This window comes from Malaya genurostris, chromosome 1 (assembly GCF_030247185.1).
Source record: "Malaya genurostris strain Urasoe2022 chromosome 1, Malgen_1.1, whole genome shotgun sequence".
Taxonomy (NCBI): domain Eukaryota; kingdom Metazoa; phylum Arthropoda; class Insecta; order Diptera; family Culicidae; genus Malaya; species Malaya genurostris.
The window spans coordinates 62,082,838-62,101,676 of record NC_080570.1 but is presented as its reverse complement, the minus strand read 5'-3'; the positions used below and the strand labels follow the sequence as shown (position 1 = coordinate 62,101,676).

Genomic DNA, 18,839 nt, shown 5'->3' with positions numbered 1-18,839 from the left:
TGACTGAAAAACAAGATGTTTTATAGAATCTTAAAACTTTTCATTTGAATCTTAGATCGGTTCGACCATCTACGAGAAAAATGAATTACACAGTTTTAATTTCGTTTCACATATCATCCTACAGTTCCGGAACTAGAGGTCGGAACCAAACATAATTCAAGAACCTTGTGGGAGTATACGACTTTTCATATGAATCTGAGTTTGCAGAAAACGGTTGAGTCATCTCCGAAAAAAATGAGTGAAATTATTTGTCACACACCCATTTGGTGATCTCTACGGAATGATTCGAATGGTATATGGGTGTTATGTTCTTCCAGCATTTATTGCTGTAAGTAGTTAAAATCAATATAATTATGGAATTGTTTTCAACTCGAACTGCCATCATCTGGTTTACATATGACATATTCGAACGATTATGTTGCCAAAAACGAACCGTGCTAAAATCGGACCGAGGCAAAATATCATGCTATACACAGACTTTTGGGTACTTAGAAACAAATCTATGTAACAGTATAAAAAATCGTGTTTTATTTTGCTCCCAAGCATTTCTTTGCCAGACAGCGCTCAAAACTTCTACTGCTGGAATAGGGAAAAAAGTCGCTTACACAAAAATTTCGATATCTCCGTTAAAAATGGACGGATTTAAACAATCTATGGCTTGGTATATAGGATAGGTATTATCGTGCGGAATTTAAGTCTGAAAATATATTCTGTTTTCAAGGTCAATTGTGATACTGTCAAAAATCGAAAATTTTGACATCGATTCAGACATTTGACATAAAACTTCGTATAACTCAAAAAGTAAACATCCGATCTCAAAACCATTCAATAGCATTCAGGGTGCCGGGGAGACCTTTCATTTGCGACTAGTTTGATCAAAATCGGTCCAGCCATCTCTGAGATCTCGACCTCATAGTTGACAACACACATACAGACACACACACGAACATTTGCTCAGTTCGTCGAGCTGAATCGATTGGTTAATGACATTCGGGCCTCGGAAAATTTTTATAAAGTTTGAGCGAATTCTATACCTATTTTTTATATTTAAAAAAGGTAAAAACGCGTAACTTTGGAAATCCGCGTGAAAAAAAAAGTGTAACTTCGGAAATCCACGTTAAAAATCTCGAAAGAAACCCGTATTAAGGAAAATCGCGTAAAAAAACCTTAATGTTCAAAGGTGCTTCTGGTAGCCCAGTAGTCGCTTATGAGCTCTTGTTTTCGAACTCGCATACAATGCTAATCTATGCATGCAAAATCGAACGCAAAGGTGATTTTTAGCTAATTTTCACATGTGTATTTCAGACAGCACTTTTAAAATAGTTTATACTAGCTTGGGTGTCTGTTCTCTATTATGGTTCTTCGAACTTGCAACCGTCTACGTATGCCGGGAATTTTATATAGCATTTTCATGTTTGATACTGTTTTCAGCAGAAAACTTGATTGCTTCTGCTATGAAAATGAAAATTGCTCTGATGGCTTTGTATAGTTGGAATGTTAGTTCCTGGATATACCAACTGACTTCGACTATATCGATCCCTGGATTTTAGTTCGAGAATATCGGATACAAAAAACATTGTTCTTTTTTGTGTTATTTGCAATCAAAATTTCAATATGACTATTCTACATAAGCAAGTGTTATCCTTTTGAATAAATAATATAGTTGAAGAAAATTTTATTCAGTAACAATTCGTGAGTGTATTTATCTCAGTACCCTAAAATCATGAAATTTTAAAACAATCAATATTTTGTTTCTCTATTCATGCTCTAATTTACGTGTATTTTGCTTTTTTCCGTTTCATCTTATAGACGAGATAATCAACAATGCCAGTACTTTGAGCACTGACGATGAGGATGCTGAAGACTCTGAGGACGACGACGACAGCCAGGAGGGAAGCGCCGATCGTTTGTTAGTTTTCTAAGTTACAAACAAAAATCCACTTTCACCCCCACTCCTTTTTTCGAACAAAACAGAAAAAGCAGAACTTTCAATTTTCTCCATACCTGTTACACCGCCCAAAACCGCATATCTGTCCTATTTGTACAGGTTTTCCGTTACGTGTGGGACAAATATGCGTTCTGGGATAATAGTCCATATGCGAAGAGAAAACTTTCCATTTTATATACGTAGAATTCTTACCCGGCACAACCTTGATTTATTGCGTTTCCTTTGCCAACTAACTTATGAATAAAAATCGATGGGAGTGAGAAGTTAAACTTCTATATCAGATTCTTTTCAGTTCTAGTTGTTGTTTGTAATCAAAGAAGTTACGATTTTCCGTTCAGGGCGTTGATCCCGAACATTTTGGTCTGTGTGATGTTTGAAACAGAAGCAAGTAGAATCAGTCCCCGTCCCAGTATTCAGTAGGCGTCGTGAATCTCCCTTATTGTTATTACGTTTGTATTTTCGAATTTAAAATTTCTAATGATGAAACGATAAAAAAAACAATTGTGACAAAAACACATGAAATGATCTGTCCTCCGTAAAACGTAAGAAAAAAATATAAAAAAATTGCTTAGTTTGATAGACAAATGATAGCTTCAATCATTGAACGGATAAGATAAATCGTGCAAATGAAAGCGGATCTGCTCGCAAACCCAGAAATGCAGTTGCCATTGAGCACACGCAGGAAAGCAGTCAGCATGATAAGATCCTGAAAATATTATTTCCAACATTTCGCAGTAGATCGATCTCGTACGTATTTATGTTATTGTGTTGTTTGAATGATAAAATAACTAATATAAATAAGATTGAACAAATTGAAAATGAACCCTCTATTAACAAGAAGCGTAAAAATATTGTTGTAAAAAGCCTTATTTTCGCAAGTAAGAGAAACAGTTGAATAGCTATTACTGTATAGTAATAGAACGCCGCGAAATGTCGCACTCAAGCCATAAACCAACAAAACACACTTTCACTAGTCGTAGTAGGCCATCAGTATTCATAGCTAATAGCATTTAAACAGCAGCCAATAGAGGCCAACACCAGTCAACTGAAAACCAAATCAAGCCAGCCATTCAATTCCACTAAACGTGAATATTTGAAAAAAAATTACCCATAAATAGACCACGCACTGCGCTTTGAATGTTCAAAGATAGGATATGCAGTTTAAATTCGGTATGTGATGCAAACACTACTTTTACTTACCCAATGCCACTACCACCAACACAAACCAATTAAATACAAAATAAAACTTGTTTCTACATTTTGCACATTTGCCAGATGATATCGCCATTTGTTAGATGGAAAATGCTTCAAACTTATATCATAAACTTGCACGGGCTTCACAAGAAAATTAAACTGACCTATTATTGACAAAAAATTTCGATACCAGAGAAAAAAAAGTTCTTTAGAACACGAGTAGAACATGGTGTGCATCGCCAAACATGAAACCATTCTATACATCACCATTTAATAACGTAGATAAAAAAAAACAACAAACTCGTGGAAAATTACTAGACAAAAGAGCAAAATGAAATATTAATTAATTAACAAATGATACAAAATCGGATTGGATAAAAACTCTACTCCACTATTATAGGCGAAGTATACAACATAAACAAACATCATTCATCATACAACTAACAAAACTACAGGCAGTCAAAACAGAACATGAAACGCCCGAAGCGAATCAAACAAAACAATTAACTGTGCATTCTTTTTGATATGAACAAGAAAAACCAAGCGAATAATATTAAATTAATAGTAAACTACTGGACGTGAACGACATCTGAGATGAAAGGCGAAGCACTGAAGATAGTCATTTCAGCCGGAATGATTGACGAATGGTGGATAAAAAGTTTGGCAATTTAGTACATCTTAAGCATTTTAATGGAAGAACAACAAATAAACAACATCTGGGAAGGAGTGTGTTGTATGAGTTTCTTTCGGAATATCACAGCCTCGAGCTTGGGTGGATTTGATTTGCGGCCGTTTCTTTCAAGAAGTCCTACATTGCACTATGGTCCGAAACGGGAAATTAGCGTGACAAAAATATTTTCACTGTTCAATATTAGTTTTTTGTAGTTGGTGTATTCACAAAAGTTGTTTGTAATCAAATGACGCTCCTTTTGATGAAAAAAAATTACTACGGTGGTTCTCATTTAGATCGAAATCTGAAATCTAACTTTTTTAATTCAACTCCAAAATGATTTAGTTGTACAATAAAGTTGTAGGAAATTTTATTGCGAGCAACTTTGTTGAAAAAAGCACCTCTCTAGCTCTTCATTCGATCGAGTTACATTAATTTTCCCGAGTAAAAGTAGGGTGGCTCCCAAAAAATCACTTTTTTTGTTCTAACTTTTTTGTGAAACGTTCTATCGAAAAGTTGTATTTAGAAGAGTAATATTTAATAGTGAAAATATTTTTGTCACGCTAATTTCCCGTTTCGGACCACTGTGCATTGCGCTCTTTCAGTTGTTTAATCAACTGCATATATTTTTCAATAAATAATTATTCCAACTCTGTTCAATAACTTGTATAGGTGTACATTTTCTACATAATTCTGAGCTTTGTAAAAATTGTGAAGCAATAATTTTAATTTTTGCGATCAAGCTGTCAAGAATAGATTTAAAAATTGCAATTCACATCTCCACAGAATTAGAGTCTACCTACGACTAACAGCTACTGCTCAACGATTTCGCTTCGTAGTCGCTGGGCAAGCATTTTGCGCAACTGCAACGACGCACCTGAGGGATCCGGTGCGGCAGAACCATCGGTCGTTCCATTCTCCAGAATCTTTTGGGCAACCTGAGCCGATGCGGGTCGCTCACTTTTCTTGATAGTTTCGTTCAGCTGACGAGCTCGAGCCTGTTTCTTCAGTTGAAGAATTTTGTCGCGCTGTGATCGCAGATATTCCTGCCGCGTACGCATGTCATCGTTGTTTACCTGAAAGCAGAAAACAACAGTTCAACTAGTTAAGTAGGAAAAATGAACTCTGGATATTTTTAACAATTCGGTAATTATTTTCATATTTCCATTAATTAACGACAGATTGACATACAAAAATTCCAGATTGATTGAAAAAGTTCTCCAAAATAAGCTTTAACGTCACTTACTTGGTAACATTTCCGAAACCGAAAGTGTCAACAATAATAGGGGAGAGCAGGGAATCTCAAACCATGGGGCATTTCAAGCCACCAGTCTTATCTGTCATTATTCGACATCGATCTAGTTACCGTAATGTAACTTCAGAAAATGTGTGTTAGTAGCGCAATATTTTGTAAATTTAGTGTACACGCAGAGAAATAGAACACATTAGATTCTAATATATTGAGTCTTTAAGTCAACTTCAAACAATTGTTTGTTTGTATCAAATAAAATTATTTTTGAATTAAAATTTGAATCAAATATAACTCTTTTTAAATCAAATTCAGTATGACAATGTATATTAGATTCGAATATTTTGGGATATGGATTCAAATTTAAAAATTTTATTGAAACAAATCGATAGTTTATTTGATTCAAATGCTTGTTACAGTACATTGAATGTATTTGAATCAAATATGTTGTTGGATAGATTCAAATAAAAAAATATGTTGACTCTTGAATTAAACTGAATTAAATATACTGAATCTTAGCTTCAAACAAGGATGGCTTTTATCGTATCAAAGAACGTTCACTGGCAACTCTTCAACGATTGAATCAGTGCCATCAAAGAGAGTTGGAAATCATCGCAACAAAAAAAAACCGGCATGGCTCATTTAACATAGAATCGACACCAGTGCGAGAGCGAATTTCTCTCGATGACATTTCTGAGAATCAAAGGTTGGCACGCCGCTGTGGGGATCTTCTCTGAAGCAACAAACGGTCGCTTATTCTCGTTTCGCGATCCGATTCTATACAGGCAGTTGATAATTGCGATAGAATCATTTTACTATTGCCGCTTATTCTAACTATGTGCATATAATCTTTGTATTTGTTGTGTCTATGAAAATGTATGTGAATGCTCCACACAAGGGTTTTGAAATATTGCAACCTAGTATGAGAATCATCAAGTTGAATCATCGACTCGATTTTCTGCGATAATTGTCAACTTGCGATTCTCTTGTGGGAAATTCCACACAGCAACGATCATTATCAGACTGTAATTTTTTAAGGGCCGTGAAATACTCAGAGTATGAAGTGGAGCGAAGGAATGTAGAAAAATTCTCTCGCGGTTCATGCATTGAGAGACTCGAGTTCTTGTAGCATCTTCTACCGGATTGAAAATGTTGTATACAATATAGATAGCAATATAGCAGCTTCTGTCAAATTTTCGACAATCACTAACACTGGCTTCAAATTCATGGGTGTTGATTAAAATTTTTCGTCCCTGAATCACATGCCAGAGATTATTGATTCTAAAACATTTTCATTGAATCAAACATTTGTATTAGTTGATTTAGCGAGATTGAACACAACTTTAGCTGAGATTTCATTTTATTACATCATTTAAATGGAAAATGTACGGAAATAAGTTTCGAAGCAGTTGACGAATTTATATGCACTATTGAAATCGTTTGAGTTGTGCGATATTATAGTGAGTGCTTTCATAAGATAGGTAGGTCATGAATTATGTATGTGAAACGAAATTACATTTGTATTCATTCCAGAGAACGGTTTCACAGTAGAGTTTTTGGAATTTATTGAACGAAAGGAAGTAGTGGAGTCAAAAACGCATCCGTACTCAGCTGAGCGCACAAAATGCATTCAACAATAAATAAAAATTTAATTTACAATAATTAGTCAAAAATTCTTTTCAAATAACAATTTATAGAATTTAAAAAAAAATCCATCATTGAATCTACAGTCGCACGAAACCCTGATTTTAGAAACAAAACTGATTGGCTTTGAATCAAATGAAAATTGTATTTGTGAAATGAAATTCAGATATGTATAGTGAAATGAAATTCAGATGGAAATGAAATATATTTGAATTCAAAGCACAATATATTTGAATTAAATGTTTCTTTTATTTATTCCCAATAATAATTTGCTTTGATGTAATTATCAAATGTATTTGAATTAAAGGAAAATGAAAATAAGCGCTGATTCAAAATAAAATATCTTTGAATTCAAAGTGCATTACATTAAAATATAAAATAAATTTTTCTGCGTGTATTAGTGTAAATGAAACGGTCTATTTAAAAAAAGGTGATGAATAATTTACGCAGAAGAAGAATAAACGCAAAAATTGGAGTGGTTTCGCCAGTGTACGGAAGGAAAATGGAACGGAAATGCGGGCAGAACGAGAGCGAAGGAATCGAGAGAGGGAGAGAGAGAGATTGAATTGGGTAGCGATTTTAGAAGATGAAGAGCCAGGTTATTTGGAGAAGGTCGACCGTGTGAGGTGGGTCGGTTCGAATTCAGCAGGTAGAAGTTTTATATGCGTAAAAACGTATCTCCAGCAAGCCGTTTTAGTTTTATTTATTCGAACTGTCAAATTCAAAACTGGTATACGCTGCCGTTTCATTCTATGTAGTTTTGAAACACGAGTATAACGCTGCTGAGGTTGTCAGTTTTTCTTGTTATAATTTCCAGATTTAAATTTATAAACTTAAATTATACATCTAGAACTGCAACACTCCTGAACATGCCTTCAAATATAGAAGAAATAGAACGGCAACGTATACCAGTTTAAAGCTGCTTGAATAAATAAAACTAGAAAGGCCGGCTGGGGATACGATTGTTTTAGTTTCAGGTTCTATTATAGCTCGCCCATATACAACTTTGCACTTCGGTTTTCGAATGTCAGTTTTAGAATTTTAATCTGGATTTTATAACAAGAAAAACTGGCAGCCCCGGAAGTGTTTTTCGCGTGTTTCAAATATATGAAAAATATAACAGCAGCGTATGCCAGTTTTAGATTTGACAGAAGAACTGTTCGAATAAATAAAACTAGAACGACTCACTGGAGATGCGTTTGTTCCCGTTTCAGGTTCATTATAGATCTCCCATATAAAACTTCCAGCTGCTGAATTTGTTCTAAGTCGTTATCACCTGGGCTCCTGCTTAGCCGTGAATAGACCGGAATAAATACGTTGTCAATGTAGAAATTGTTTCCTTTTAGATTATGTCAAACACACATCCGAAAACTCCCCTACTTCCACCAACCCTAAGACTCGGAACAAAAGAGGCCTCGAGAGCACGACTCCAAGAGTTTAGGCGGTTTCCGAGGAAGAGAGGCGAATCTTCTGTCATCGTATTATTTCAGATTCATCTATTTTCTTATTAGTAGTCAAGCCGATCAGACGTATGTTGTGCTTTCTGCGATAATCTAGTTATTTCTGAAATTCCAAAAGTGTTTTTGTGTTTTAAAGACTTAATTGGGATTCCAAAACTTTTGGATAAAAACAAACAGGTCGATATTTTCAAAATCAGTGTGTGTGTGAGTGCGAGCGCGCGTGTGTGTGTGTGTGTGTGTGTGTGTGTGTGTGTGTGTGTGTGTGTGTACTACTTACACTCTGCACACTTGGATTTTTTTCTGAATCTCCAAGATTTGAATGCTCGGCAATCATTTCGATAAATATAGGGCGGCAATTTACAATCTTATAAAAACGGCCATTGTTGCAAGACGCAAAAGCAGTTTTCTTCGCAGTCCTTGAGCGGAAATTCAAGAGAGAAATGTCAGTATATTTAGAACAATTTTTTGCTTTTTTCTTGAAGATCCAACAGTAACGGAGGAAACTGCTTCAGCGTTTTTCAACAATGGCTGTTTTCCTGAAATTGTAAGTAGAAGCCTTAAACAACTGAAATTTTCGTTATTTTTCATTCGACAGGTGTTTTGCATTTCGGTTTCAGGAAGACTATACATTACCGAGATCTTCGTCGCTTTTGGAAAGAAATTACCGAAATTATTTGTGTTCATGCATACGAGCTATTGCCGAGATTCTAAGCAATTAATTAAAATTTACCGAGATTCCAGTAAGTTGATATCATTAACTTGCTGATATCGGTAAAACGACCAATTGCTGGTAAACACGGTAATGTACAAAACCGAATATCAGTATAACATTTTGAATTGCTAAGAAATCGGAGATAATAAATCGAGTATTTTGGAAAGAGCTATCATTGCCAAAATTTCAGTAAAATATCGGTTTAGGCCGTTCGGTTTCGGCATCTTTTTTAGCCGAGATAAAAATTAAGTTTTAGTTTAATAGACAGTTTGAATTGTTAATGTTGTTTTATTATTTATCGTCAATATGTCGTGTTACGTACCAAAACTTGATCAATTTGCGGCTCCAAAAGAACAACATCGATATTTTATCTATAGTTTAATCTTATATCTTTTAAAATTGACTCAAAACTTTTCATAAAGTGAAAATTTTATACTAGTGTATTGCCGAACAAAGTTGACAAATTGGGCATTGAACTATTTTAATGCAAAAATCATGTTATATACCAGCCATACGGCTATACCGGCCCATGGATTCCAGTCCCGGAAGTACTGAAAAATTGAGCACACTCATTTCTGTCCGAGATGGCAGGACCGATTTTCACAAACTGATATTGAAATCAAAAATGTCATGGCTTCATATGCTGCTATTGAATGTTATCCGAATCCGGAATTGCGGAACTGGAATTAAAAGAAGAATTGTGTTTCAATTTTCAACCTGTTTCGTTCTATAAATTAAGTTAGATGATTCCAGAGACATCATATTATCAAGGTATCCACACGCAAAAGCCAGCGATCGCAAAACAACTCAAATGTAAGTTGTTTTTCTGAATTTGGTTAAAATTTGGTACTAATACTATCTAACTAATCTAATCGATTATTGTTTTAACTAAACTGTCATTATTTATTTATCGTGATGAACACCCAGCAAAGACACGCATCACAAACGAGCAAGGAAACGTTACAGTTTAGAAATGACATACACCCTAAGCGCCAAATGAAACGTTTCAATGAGGTGTCACTCGTGCAACTGAGCAATGGCACAACTCCAGCAAAGTTACCTGTATACATGAAAGCAAAAAATGTAACAGTTGTTTTAATCAAATCATACGTTATTTGAACTGCTAGTCTCTTCGGGGGCAGCTAATCGTTCACCGCCTGAACAACGAAATTTTGCCTAAGTAGCTGCTTATAGCTTTATCACTAAACTCACAGATTATATTGAAATGCAACAAAAGATTATAATTCCCAAGAGAGAATTCACCAGCAAAATGTTTACAGGGCATTAAGAAATTTTTCCTCCATTTGCAGAATGGCTCGCTGGAAGAGCTCTTCGTTTTGAAGAATGTTGCTGACAAGCCAATGCTACAAATACCATCACTTTACTTTAGAAGCCAGTTTTAGGTGTTAAGTGTTTTTAATTACATTGACATGAAGTGTTCGAAAATACATTACTCACAGATGAAATTGAAACATTTATACTGTACGAATATCTATTCAGTACATGGAACACTTGTTTCACAATTAACTCTCATGTTCTTCTGCATACTTTTATTTACATGAAATGGCCACTACGTAACTGACATAAATGACGTTCTATTGCCATTGAAAATTTTCAATATGAAACGTATCTGGTGAAACGAAGAGGATTTTTGTTTTGCGTTTTGCTTCGTTCTCTGCCAAGTGAAAGCATTCGAATACAGCAATTTCGTTTACCTGAATGGTAATGATAAAATCAACTGTTAGGTTGGTTAAATCAACAACATTTCAGTTGAAAAAACTAGGGCGTGAAACAACAATTGCAATATTGTAATTTTGCTATCTGCGGGTTCTCCGTGTACAACTATCTGGCATCACTGTCAAAGTATTTTGAAGAATATCACTGTGTTCTATACGAGAATATGAGTGATATGATAAGGTCATTATTACACCACTAGTTGAATTACTTCACTTTTCTTTAATGCAACCAAATAATATAGGTGTATAGAACGAAAGAGCCGTTACTTCACATCCAAAGAGCGACATGTGGCTCGTCATCCGCTTGTTGTCGAATCCTATTTTACGATTCCTAGATGTTACTTCTAACTAAATTCTTCTCCCCCATTTCAGTAATAGCCGTTCAACCGAGAAGGTTGTGTATAGAAGCGTACAGTTTAATAACGCTGGTTAGTTTACACGCGTTAAATACGACAACGGTTGAACTACAGGTAGAGACCTGTTGGCAGCAGCCGTTAAAACGTATAGTCGTGCTGCATAAGAGAGCCCTAGTGCTGGGCCAAGCTGGTGAAGGAAACAACAAAGGGCGTTTCCCAAGCTCTACCCAGGCCACAATACACAGCCACAAGTGCTGAGCAAGAGAGTGCAAAGGCACATCGAAGAAGGAGAGTGCAAAGGCACATAGAAGCAGGAGAGTGCAAAGGCACACCGGTGCGAAGGCACTTCGGTGCAGAAGCATATCGGTGCGGAGCACAAGGAAGAAGGAGACAAGACAACTCGGTCTTTCCACTGCCATACAACACGCAGGTATACACCGGTGACCTGCGCTGGTTACAGCTGGCGAAGACGAAAGCAAATCGGAATTCGAGTGGTGCTGGATGTCAGGTAGCAGTAGCATCACATCCAACAAGAACATCTAGAGCAACGAGAATCTACACGGCAGTGCAACGGAGATAGACAACAATTTCAAGGTAGAAGTTTTTTCTTTTCCTTTTGATTGAGTACTGTGTAGTGTTGGTTTCATTTTTTATTTAAAGTTTGATTAAAAATTTTAATGTGATGGATGAATCCATGGACGTAAATCCTAGCATGAATCCTATACCCCCACGAACGAAAAAATATCAGGAGAGCTCTTCTGGGCCTTGGATAGTCTTTTTTAGACGTATATCAAAGCCATTAAACATTTTACAAATTAATAAAGGTTTGACATCACGATACTCTTCAATCAAAGAGATCATAAAAGTAAATAACGATAAAATTCGTGTTGTGGTAAATAATTTGAAACACGCGAATGATATTCACTAAATTGATATTGTCTCTTCGGAACATTTCATTAAAGAGTATAAAGTTTACATACCCTCCAAAGATGTCGAAATTGACGGTGTTGTTACCGAAGCGAGTCTTTCGGTAGATGATTTACTCAAGCATGGTGTTGGTCGGTTCAAGAACTCTATGCTTGAGGGTGTGAAAATACTGGAGTGCAAACAACTGTACTCAGTAGTTCATGAAGAGGGAAAGAAAGTTTATCGCCCATCAGACTCGTTTCGAGTGACATTTGCCGGGTCTGCGTTGCCGTCCCATGTCTATGTCGATAAAATTCGCCTCCCTGTTCGGCTTTTTGTTCCAAATGTAATGAATTGTACGAACTGCAAAAAATTCGGCCACACAGCTACTTACTGTAGTAATAAACCAAAATGTATTAAGTGTGAAGGGCCTCATAAAGATAATGATTGCAACAAGGAAATTGAAAAATGTATTTATTGTGGAGAAAGTCCTCATGAGGATATTTCAGTATGCACTGCATTTAAAGTACACAAAGACAAAATTAAGCTTTCTTTAAAAGCACGGTCTAAGCGCACATATGCAGAAATGCTTAAAACGGTCATTGATGTCCCCCCTTTGGAAACCGAAAACGGGTTTTCAAATCTAGAGGAACCAGAGGACTCTGACTCTGACGAAAATAGTGAAGGTAATTCGTTTATCACTACCCAAGGGTCAGTTAAGAGAAAGAAGTCTTCTCCCAAATTACCAAAAAAGACACCTAAAGTTTCATCTTCAAAAAAAGATACCCGTGTTAAACAAAAAAAGTCAAAACCAAAGACTGTGCCTCCTGGTTTGTCAAATTCACAAACCAATCCAGGATCTAGCACAGAAAAAGGTAATAATCCTGTGGGCTCCATTTCACAGCCACCAACAGGATTACTGAAGTTTTCGGAAATTGTTGAATGGATTTTCTCAGCATTCAATATATCTGAACCCTTAAAGACCCTCATAATGGCATTCCTTCCAATAGCTAGAACCTTTTTGAAGCAGTTATCAGCTCAATGGCCAATTGTCTCAGGTTTTGTATCTTTTGATGGATAATTTATCACCCGTCGCAAATGATACAATCACTGTCCTGCAGTGGAATTGTCGAAGTATCATGCCAAAACTTGATTCATTTAAAATTTTATTGCATAGCCAAAAATGTGATGTATTTGCTTTATGCGAAACATGGCTTACTTCAAACATAGCTTTAAATTTTAATGATTTTAACATTATACGTCTCGATAGAGACTCTCCGTATGGTGGAGTGCTTTTGGGAATTAAGAAATGCTATTCCTTTTATAGATTAAACATCCCTTCAACTTCTAGTATAGAAGTTGTTGCTTGCCAAATAAACATTAAAGGCAAAGATATTTGCATAGCTTCGGTTTATATTCCTCCAAAAGCACAAGTTGGACAGCGACAGCTTAATGAAATGGTTGAAGCCCTTCCTGCTCCACGATTGATTCTGGGGGATTTAAATTCGCACGGAATGATGTGGGGCTCCGTTTACAATGATAGCAGATCATCTTTAATACAAAACATTTGTGACAATTTTAGCATGACGGTATTAAATATGGGTAGCATGACACGGATCCCAAGACCTCCTGCACGCCCAAGTGCATTAGATCTATCTCTTTGCTCAACATCAATTCGACTAGATTGCACCTGGAAAATATTGCCTGATTTACACGGTAGCGATCATTTACCAATCATCATCTCAATTAGCAATAGCAATTGCATTGCTACTTCAGCTAGTATTCCATATGATTTGACAAAAAATATCGACTGGATTAAATACCAAAGTAGTATCTCTAGTATTTTGAATTCAATGGAAGAGCTCCCTCCACTTGAAGAATATGACTTCCTCATTTGCTCGATTCTGGAGGCAGCAGAACAATCCCAAACTAAACGCTTTCCTGGGCCAACGACTAACAGAAGGCCTCCCAACCCCTGGTGGGACAAAGAGTGCTCAGAGGCTAAACTCGCAAAACAAAATGCTTGCAAGACGTTTCTAAAACGGGGAGGAGGAACTCCTCAGAATTTTGAAAAACTTATGGTTTTAGAAACCAAGTACAAGAGCATACTTCGAGCCAAAAAGTGTAGCTATTGGAGACATTTTGTCGAAGGTTTGTCAAGAGAAACCTCAATGAGCACTCTTTGGAATACGGCTAGACGAATGAGGAATCGTAACGTGGGCAATGAGAGTGATGAATACTCGAACCGATGGATATTTGACTTTGCTAGGAAAGTTTGCCCAGATTCTGTTCCTACGCAGAGCATTATAAGGGAATCTCCTCCAAATAATGGTTTTATTAATAACCCATTTTCAATGATGGAATTTTCTATAGCACTCTTGTCTTGTAACAATAACGCTCCTGGGTTGGACAGAATTAAATTCAACTTGGTGAAGAATCTGCCCGACCTCGCAAAAAGACGTTTGTTGGAATTGTTCAACAAGTTTCTTGAGCAAAATATTGTTCCACCTGACTGGAGACAAGTGAAAGTTATCGCCATTCAAAAGCCGGGGAAACCAGCTTCCAATCACAACTCATATAGACCCATTGCGATGTTGTCCTGCATCAGAAAATTGTTCGAAAAAATTATTCTACGACGTCTCGACACTTGGGTCGAGACGAACGGTTTGTTGTCAGATACTCAGTTTGGCTTCCGTAGAAATAAAGGGACGAATGATTGCCTTGCATTACTTTCGTCTGACATCCAAATTGCCTTCGCTCAAAAGCAACAAATGGCATCTGTATTTTTAGACATTAAAGGAGCATTTGATTCAGTTTCCATTGATGTTCTTTCAGACAAGCTCCACCAACATGGACTCCCAGCGGTTATAAATAATTATTTGCACAACCTTTTGTCAGAGAAACGCATGCATTTTTCATATGGCGATTTGACAACATTCAGAATTAGCTACATGGGTCTACCGCAAGGCTCATGCCTCAGTCCGCTCCTTTATAATTTTTACGTGAATGACATTGACAGCTGTCTTGTAACCCCATGTACACTAAGACAATTGGCAGATGATGGCGTGGTTTCAGTGACTGGACCCAAAGCTATTGATCTGCATAAACCATTGCAAGATACCTTAGATAACTTGTCCGTTTGGGCTGTTCACCTTGGTATCGAATTCTCTGCGGAGAAAACAGAGTTAGTTGTCTTTTCAAGAAAGCATGATCCCGCGCAGCTTCAGCTCCATATGATAAGAAGAATGATCCAACAGGTTTTAACTTTTAAATACCTCGGGGTGTGGTTCGATTCCAAATGCAAGTGGGGAGGTCACATTAGGTATCTGATAACGAAATGCCAACAAAGAGTAAATTTTCTTCGAACAATAACAGGATCTTGGTGGGGTGCTCATCCGCAAGATCTAATAAAATTGTATCAAACAACGATACTTTCAGTGATGGAATATGGATGCGTTTGTTTTCGTTCCGCTGCAAACTCTCATATTATCAAACTTGAGCGAATTCAGTACCGTTGTTTGCGAATTGCCTTAGGCTGCATGCATTCAACACATACAATGAGTCTTGAAGTTCTGGCGGGAGTTCTTCCATTAAAAGATCGATTTTGGGAGCTTTCATCACGCCTGCTAATAAGATGTGAGGTGCTGAATCCCATGGTAATTAATAATTTCGAACGACTAGTCGAGCTTCGATCTCAAACAAAATTCATGACAGTATATTTTAACCATATGTCACAGGAAATCAACCCTTCAAGATATATTCCTATCCATGTCAGCCTCCTAAATGTCCCTGACTCAACTTTATTTTTCGACACATCCATGCAGCGCGAAGTGCGTGGAATCCCGGATCACCTACGCTCGACGGAAATCCCAAAAATATTTTCAAGTAAGTTCAGGCATATTGACTCTGAGAAAATGTTTTACACGGACGGATCGCGAATTGAAGAAGCGACAGGGTTTGGTATGTTCAACAATAATGTTTCGGCCTCATTTAGGCTTCAAGAACCTGCATCTGTTTATATAGCAGAGCTAGCAGCAGTTCATTATAGTTTGAGTGTAATCGTCACATTATCTCCAAACCATTATTTCCTCTTCACAGATAGTCTGAGTGCAATTGAAGCCATTCGCTCAAACATGACTGGCAAGACTGAACCGTTTTTCCTGGGCAAAATAAAACAGTGCCTGAACGACATATTGAACAATAATTATCTAATCACTATAGTCTGGGTCCCGGCTCATTGCTCCATTCCTGGCAATGAAAGAGCCGATATTTTAGCCAAACGTGGTGCTATTGAGGGTGAAATTTATGAGCGACCGATTGCTTTCAACGAATTCTATAGCTCGTCTCGCCAAAGAACACTTGCCAGCTGGCAAGCTTCTTGGGATAGAGATGATCTGGGTCGGTGGATGCACTCAATTATTCCGAATATATCGACAAAGGCATGGTTCAGGGGACTGGATGTGAGTAGGGATTTCATTCGTGTGATGTCCAGACTCATGTCCAATCACTACACGTTAGATGCACATCTCCTTCGAATTGGGCTCTCCGAGACTAATCATTGTGCTTGCGGAGAAGGTTATCGGGATATTGATCATGTCGTTTGGACATGCGTGGAGTATCGTGATGTCAGATCTCAACTAATAAATTCTTTGCGTACCCAAGGTAGACTATCCAATATCCCAGTTCGAGACATTCTTGCTTGTCGTGACCTTTCATACATGAAACTTATTTATCATTTCATAAAGAAAATTGGAGTTTCAATTTAATAAAGGCCCCTTTTAAGACTTAGCTCTGATCCCAGCTGCGTCCATGAGTTCAACCAATAGCTAAATTAGAATAAAAATTATGTAATGATACAAACAAACTCGAAACAGTTTATGAAATTATCAACAAAATGTCAAAAAAAACAGCTTATTTTATAATTTATAGAAGGTAATCGTTTGGTTCAAATAATATTTCCGAGTAGATTTCATAATTAATGACGAGTTACCTAAGATGATATTTAAGCTATAAGAGAATATGTTTTAATAAATTCAAAACGTTGTGACTATGTTAGAATTAAATTAGGATAAGAATATTATGTAAAAGTGATGCTACGGCGAAGAAAAACTTATGTAAATTGCCTTAAGAAATAAACGTATTTATGAAAAAAAAAATTCTTCTCCCTAATTGACAAATACTCACCGTATCCTGAACAAAAAACAAGTTGAGTCGTTTAAATTTATCATTCACATCTTCCCCATCGTTAATTGGTGACTCATGTATTGACCGTGAAATTGAAGGTTCGGCTTTATTTCCTTCATCCACCGATTTGATGATAGCTTGATCCATCTTGACTTCGGCTGCTGAATCACGGCTGTCATATGAAAATCACGAAATTTGAAAATCACGTCAACATTTTTTTCACTCTTTCACGCACCCTGTCATGTCCGTTCTACCAACATGTCCTTCGTCTTGAACCGGCTCCCCATCAGACAGCTCCACACCCGGTGCCGGTTCGGGTTCGATATTGCTGTCTTCCTTTTCAACCGAACCGGAACCCAGCGATGCCTGACGCTGTTCAATCAAATCCAACGCTTGCAGTTGAATTTCCACATTGCGCTGCGTCATCATGCGGATGAAAATTCGAATATCGTTGGCAGCCCAAATCTGCTGGAACAATCCCTGGTGAAAGGAGAACGTATTGCCACCAGTCGGTTCTCCCTCCACTACGCCCGTATCGGTCGCCGTGTTACGGCCCTCCAAACAGGCGAACTCGAATTGCTCCGGCGTGATTTGCATTTCCTCCATGAAGGAACCGAGCATGTAATCTACCAGATTTTTGTACTCGTCATGCACCTTTCGGAACTCTGGATTATCTTCAACGGAACTTATATTGGGGTCAAATACTATAACCAAAGTTGGAGGATCGTTAATTATTCATTACGTTACCGTTCGTGAGTATTATACTTATGGATTTGTCCTCGATGAATGTTTGCAGTGGTGCATTCCAAGCTGGTCCATGCAGAAAGCACACCAAGGAATCGAAAACCCACGAGTTGTCTTCGGTCATCTTTTAGATAGGAAACTGGTGATGGCGGTAATGTACAATATATTTATCGTCGATTAAAGTGTTCCTCTATCCGGTCAGCGGTACACATTCAGTGTTTAGTGCAAATGGTATCCACGGCAACGGCCATTTCTGCTCATTCTTGATAACGACTTTGCGCATCAAAGAAATAACAGTGCCGCCTTTACGTGGTGCAACCAGATGGAACGGTGAAAAATAGAGAACCAAACAATAGAACCAAACAATAGAAATTATTTTTAGTTGTTTTAATTTTATCAATTTAGTCGACTTGGAATAAATATGCTTCAGTTTCGCCTTCAGCTCTTAAAATATTATTCCACGCAGGCCCGTACCCAAGATTTCGTTTTGGGAGGGGCCCTCAGATAAAAAAAATAATGTTACTGAAGATTACTTATGTATCTAATTCTCGATGTGCCTTTAACCGTCGTTTTTAACTGACACATTTCAAATTTTACCACTGGAATTGTCATTACGGAGTATTCAAATAAAATTTGTGACTGTGCCCGAGAGAAGGTAATTGTATTAATGCTCCTGGTGGACGGATTTGGAAGTTCTTGACGCCCACGTGTCGGGAATTTTGTCAGCTTCACGTATGATTTTTGACATTCCGCAAATCGACTGTATTTTGTAAACAATCAACATGGAAGCCGAAAGAAGGGAAAAAATGTGCACAGTTGTTTGGAAAATCCATTGTGGTCTGCATCTAGGCTAGCTAAACAGTTGAAATTGCCCAGAAATACCGTATGGCGCGTTATCAAACGGTATAAGAAACCATTGACGACGATTCAGAAGCCTCAAGCCAATCGTCGGAATGGACTGTCGACCGGAAACTGCGTGGTAATATTTTGAAAACGATTAAGAGGAATCCTAATCTGTCGGACCGTGATTTGGCCA

The 18,839-nt window shown here is 37.2% G+C and overlaps 2 protein-coding genes across 5 annotated transcripts in view; one reads left to right on the top strand and one right to left on the bottom strand.

Annotated features, from left to right (window-relative positions):
* The window catches only part of LOC131440256 (proteoglycan Cow), a 446,450-nt gene extending 442,582 nt beyond the window's left edge, over positions 1 to 3,868 (top strand). For all 4 annotated transcript variants that reach the window (XM_058611374.1, XM_058611371.1, XM_058611373.1 and 1 more), the window contains one exon: positions 1,810 to 3,868. In XM_058611374.1, coding sequence (XP_058467357.1) covers positions 1,810 to 1,922 — 113 coding nt within the window. In that variant the 3' untranslated portion in view covers positions 1,923 to 3,868. The remainder of the gene's footprint in view (positions 1 to 1,809) is intronic.
* A 128-nt stretch (positions 3,869 to 3,996) lies between these two features.
* LOC131440257 (cilia- and flagella-associated protein 36) lies at positions 3,997 to 18,025 on the bottom strand. The gene is made up of 4 exons (XM_058611375.1): positions 17,825 to 18,025; positions 17,295 to 17,763; positions 17,060 to 17,231; positions 3,997 to 4,888 (listed from the first exon to the last, which is right to left on the bottom strand). Exons 1-4 carry the CDS (start codon positions 17,925 to 17,927, stop codon positions 4,625 to 4,627), a joined length of 1,008 nt encoding a protein of 335 aa, XP_058467358.1. The 5' UTR covers positions 17,928 to 18,025; the 3' UTR covers positions 3,997 to 4,624.
* Between the last annotated feature and the right edge of the window lie 814 nt (positions 18,026 to 18,839).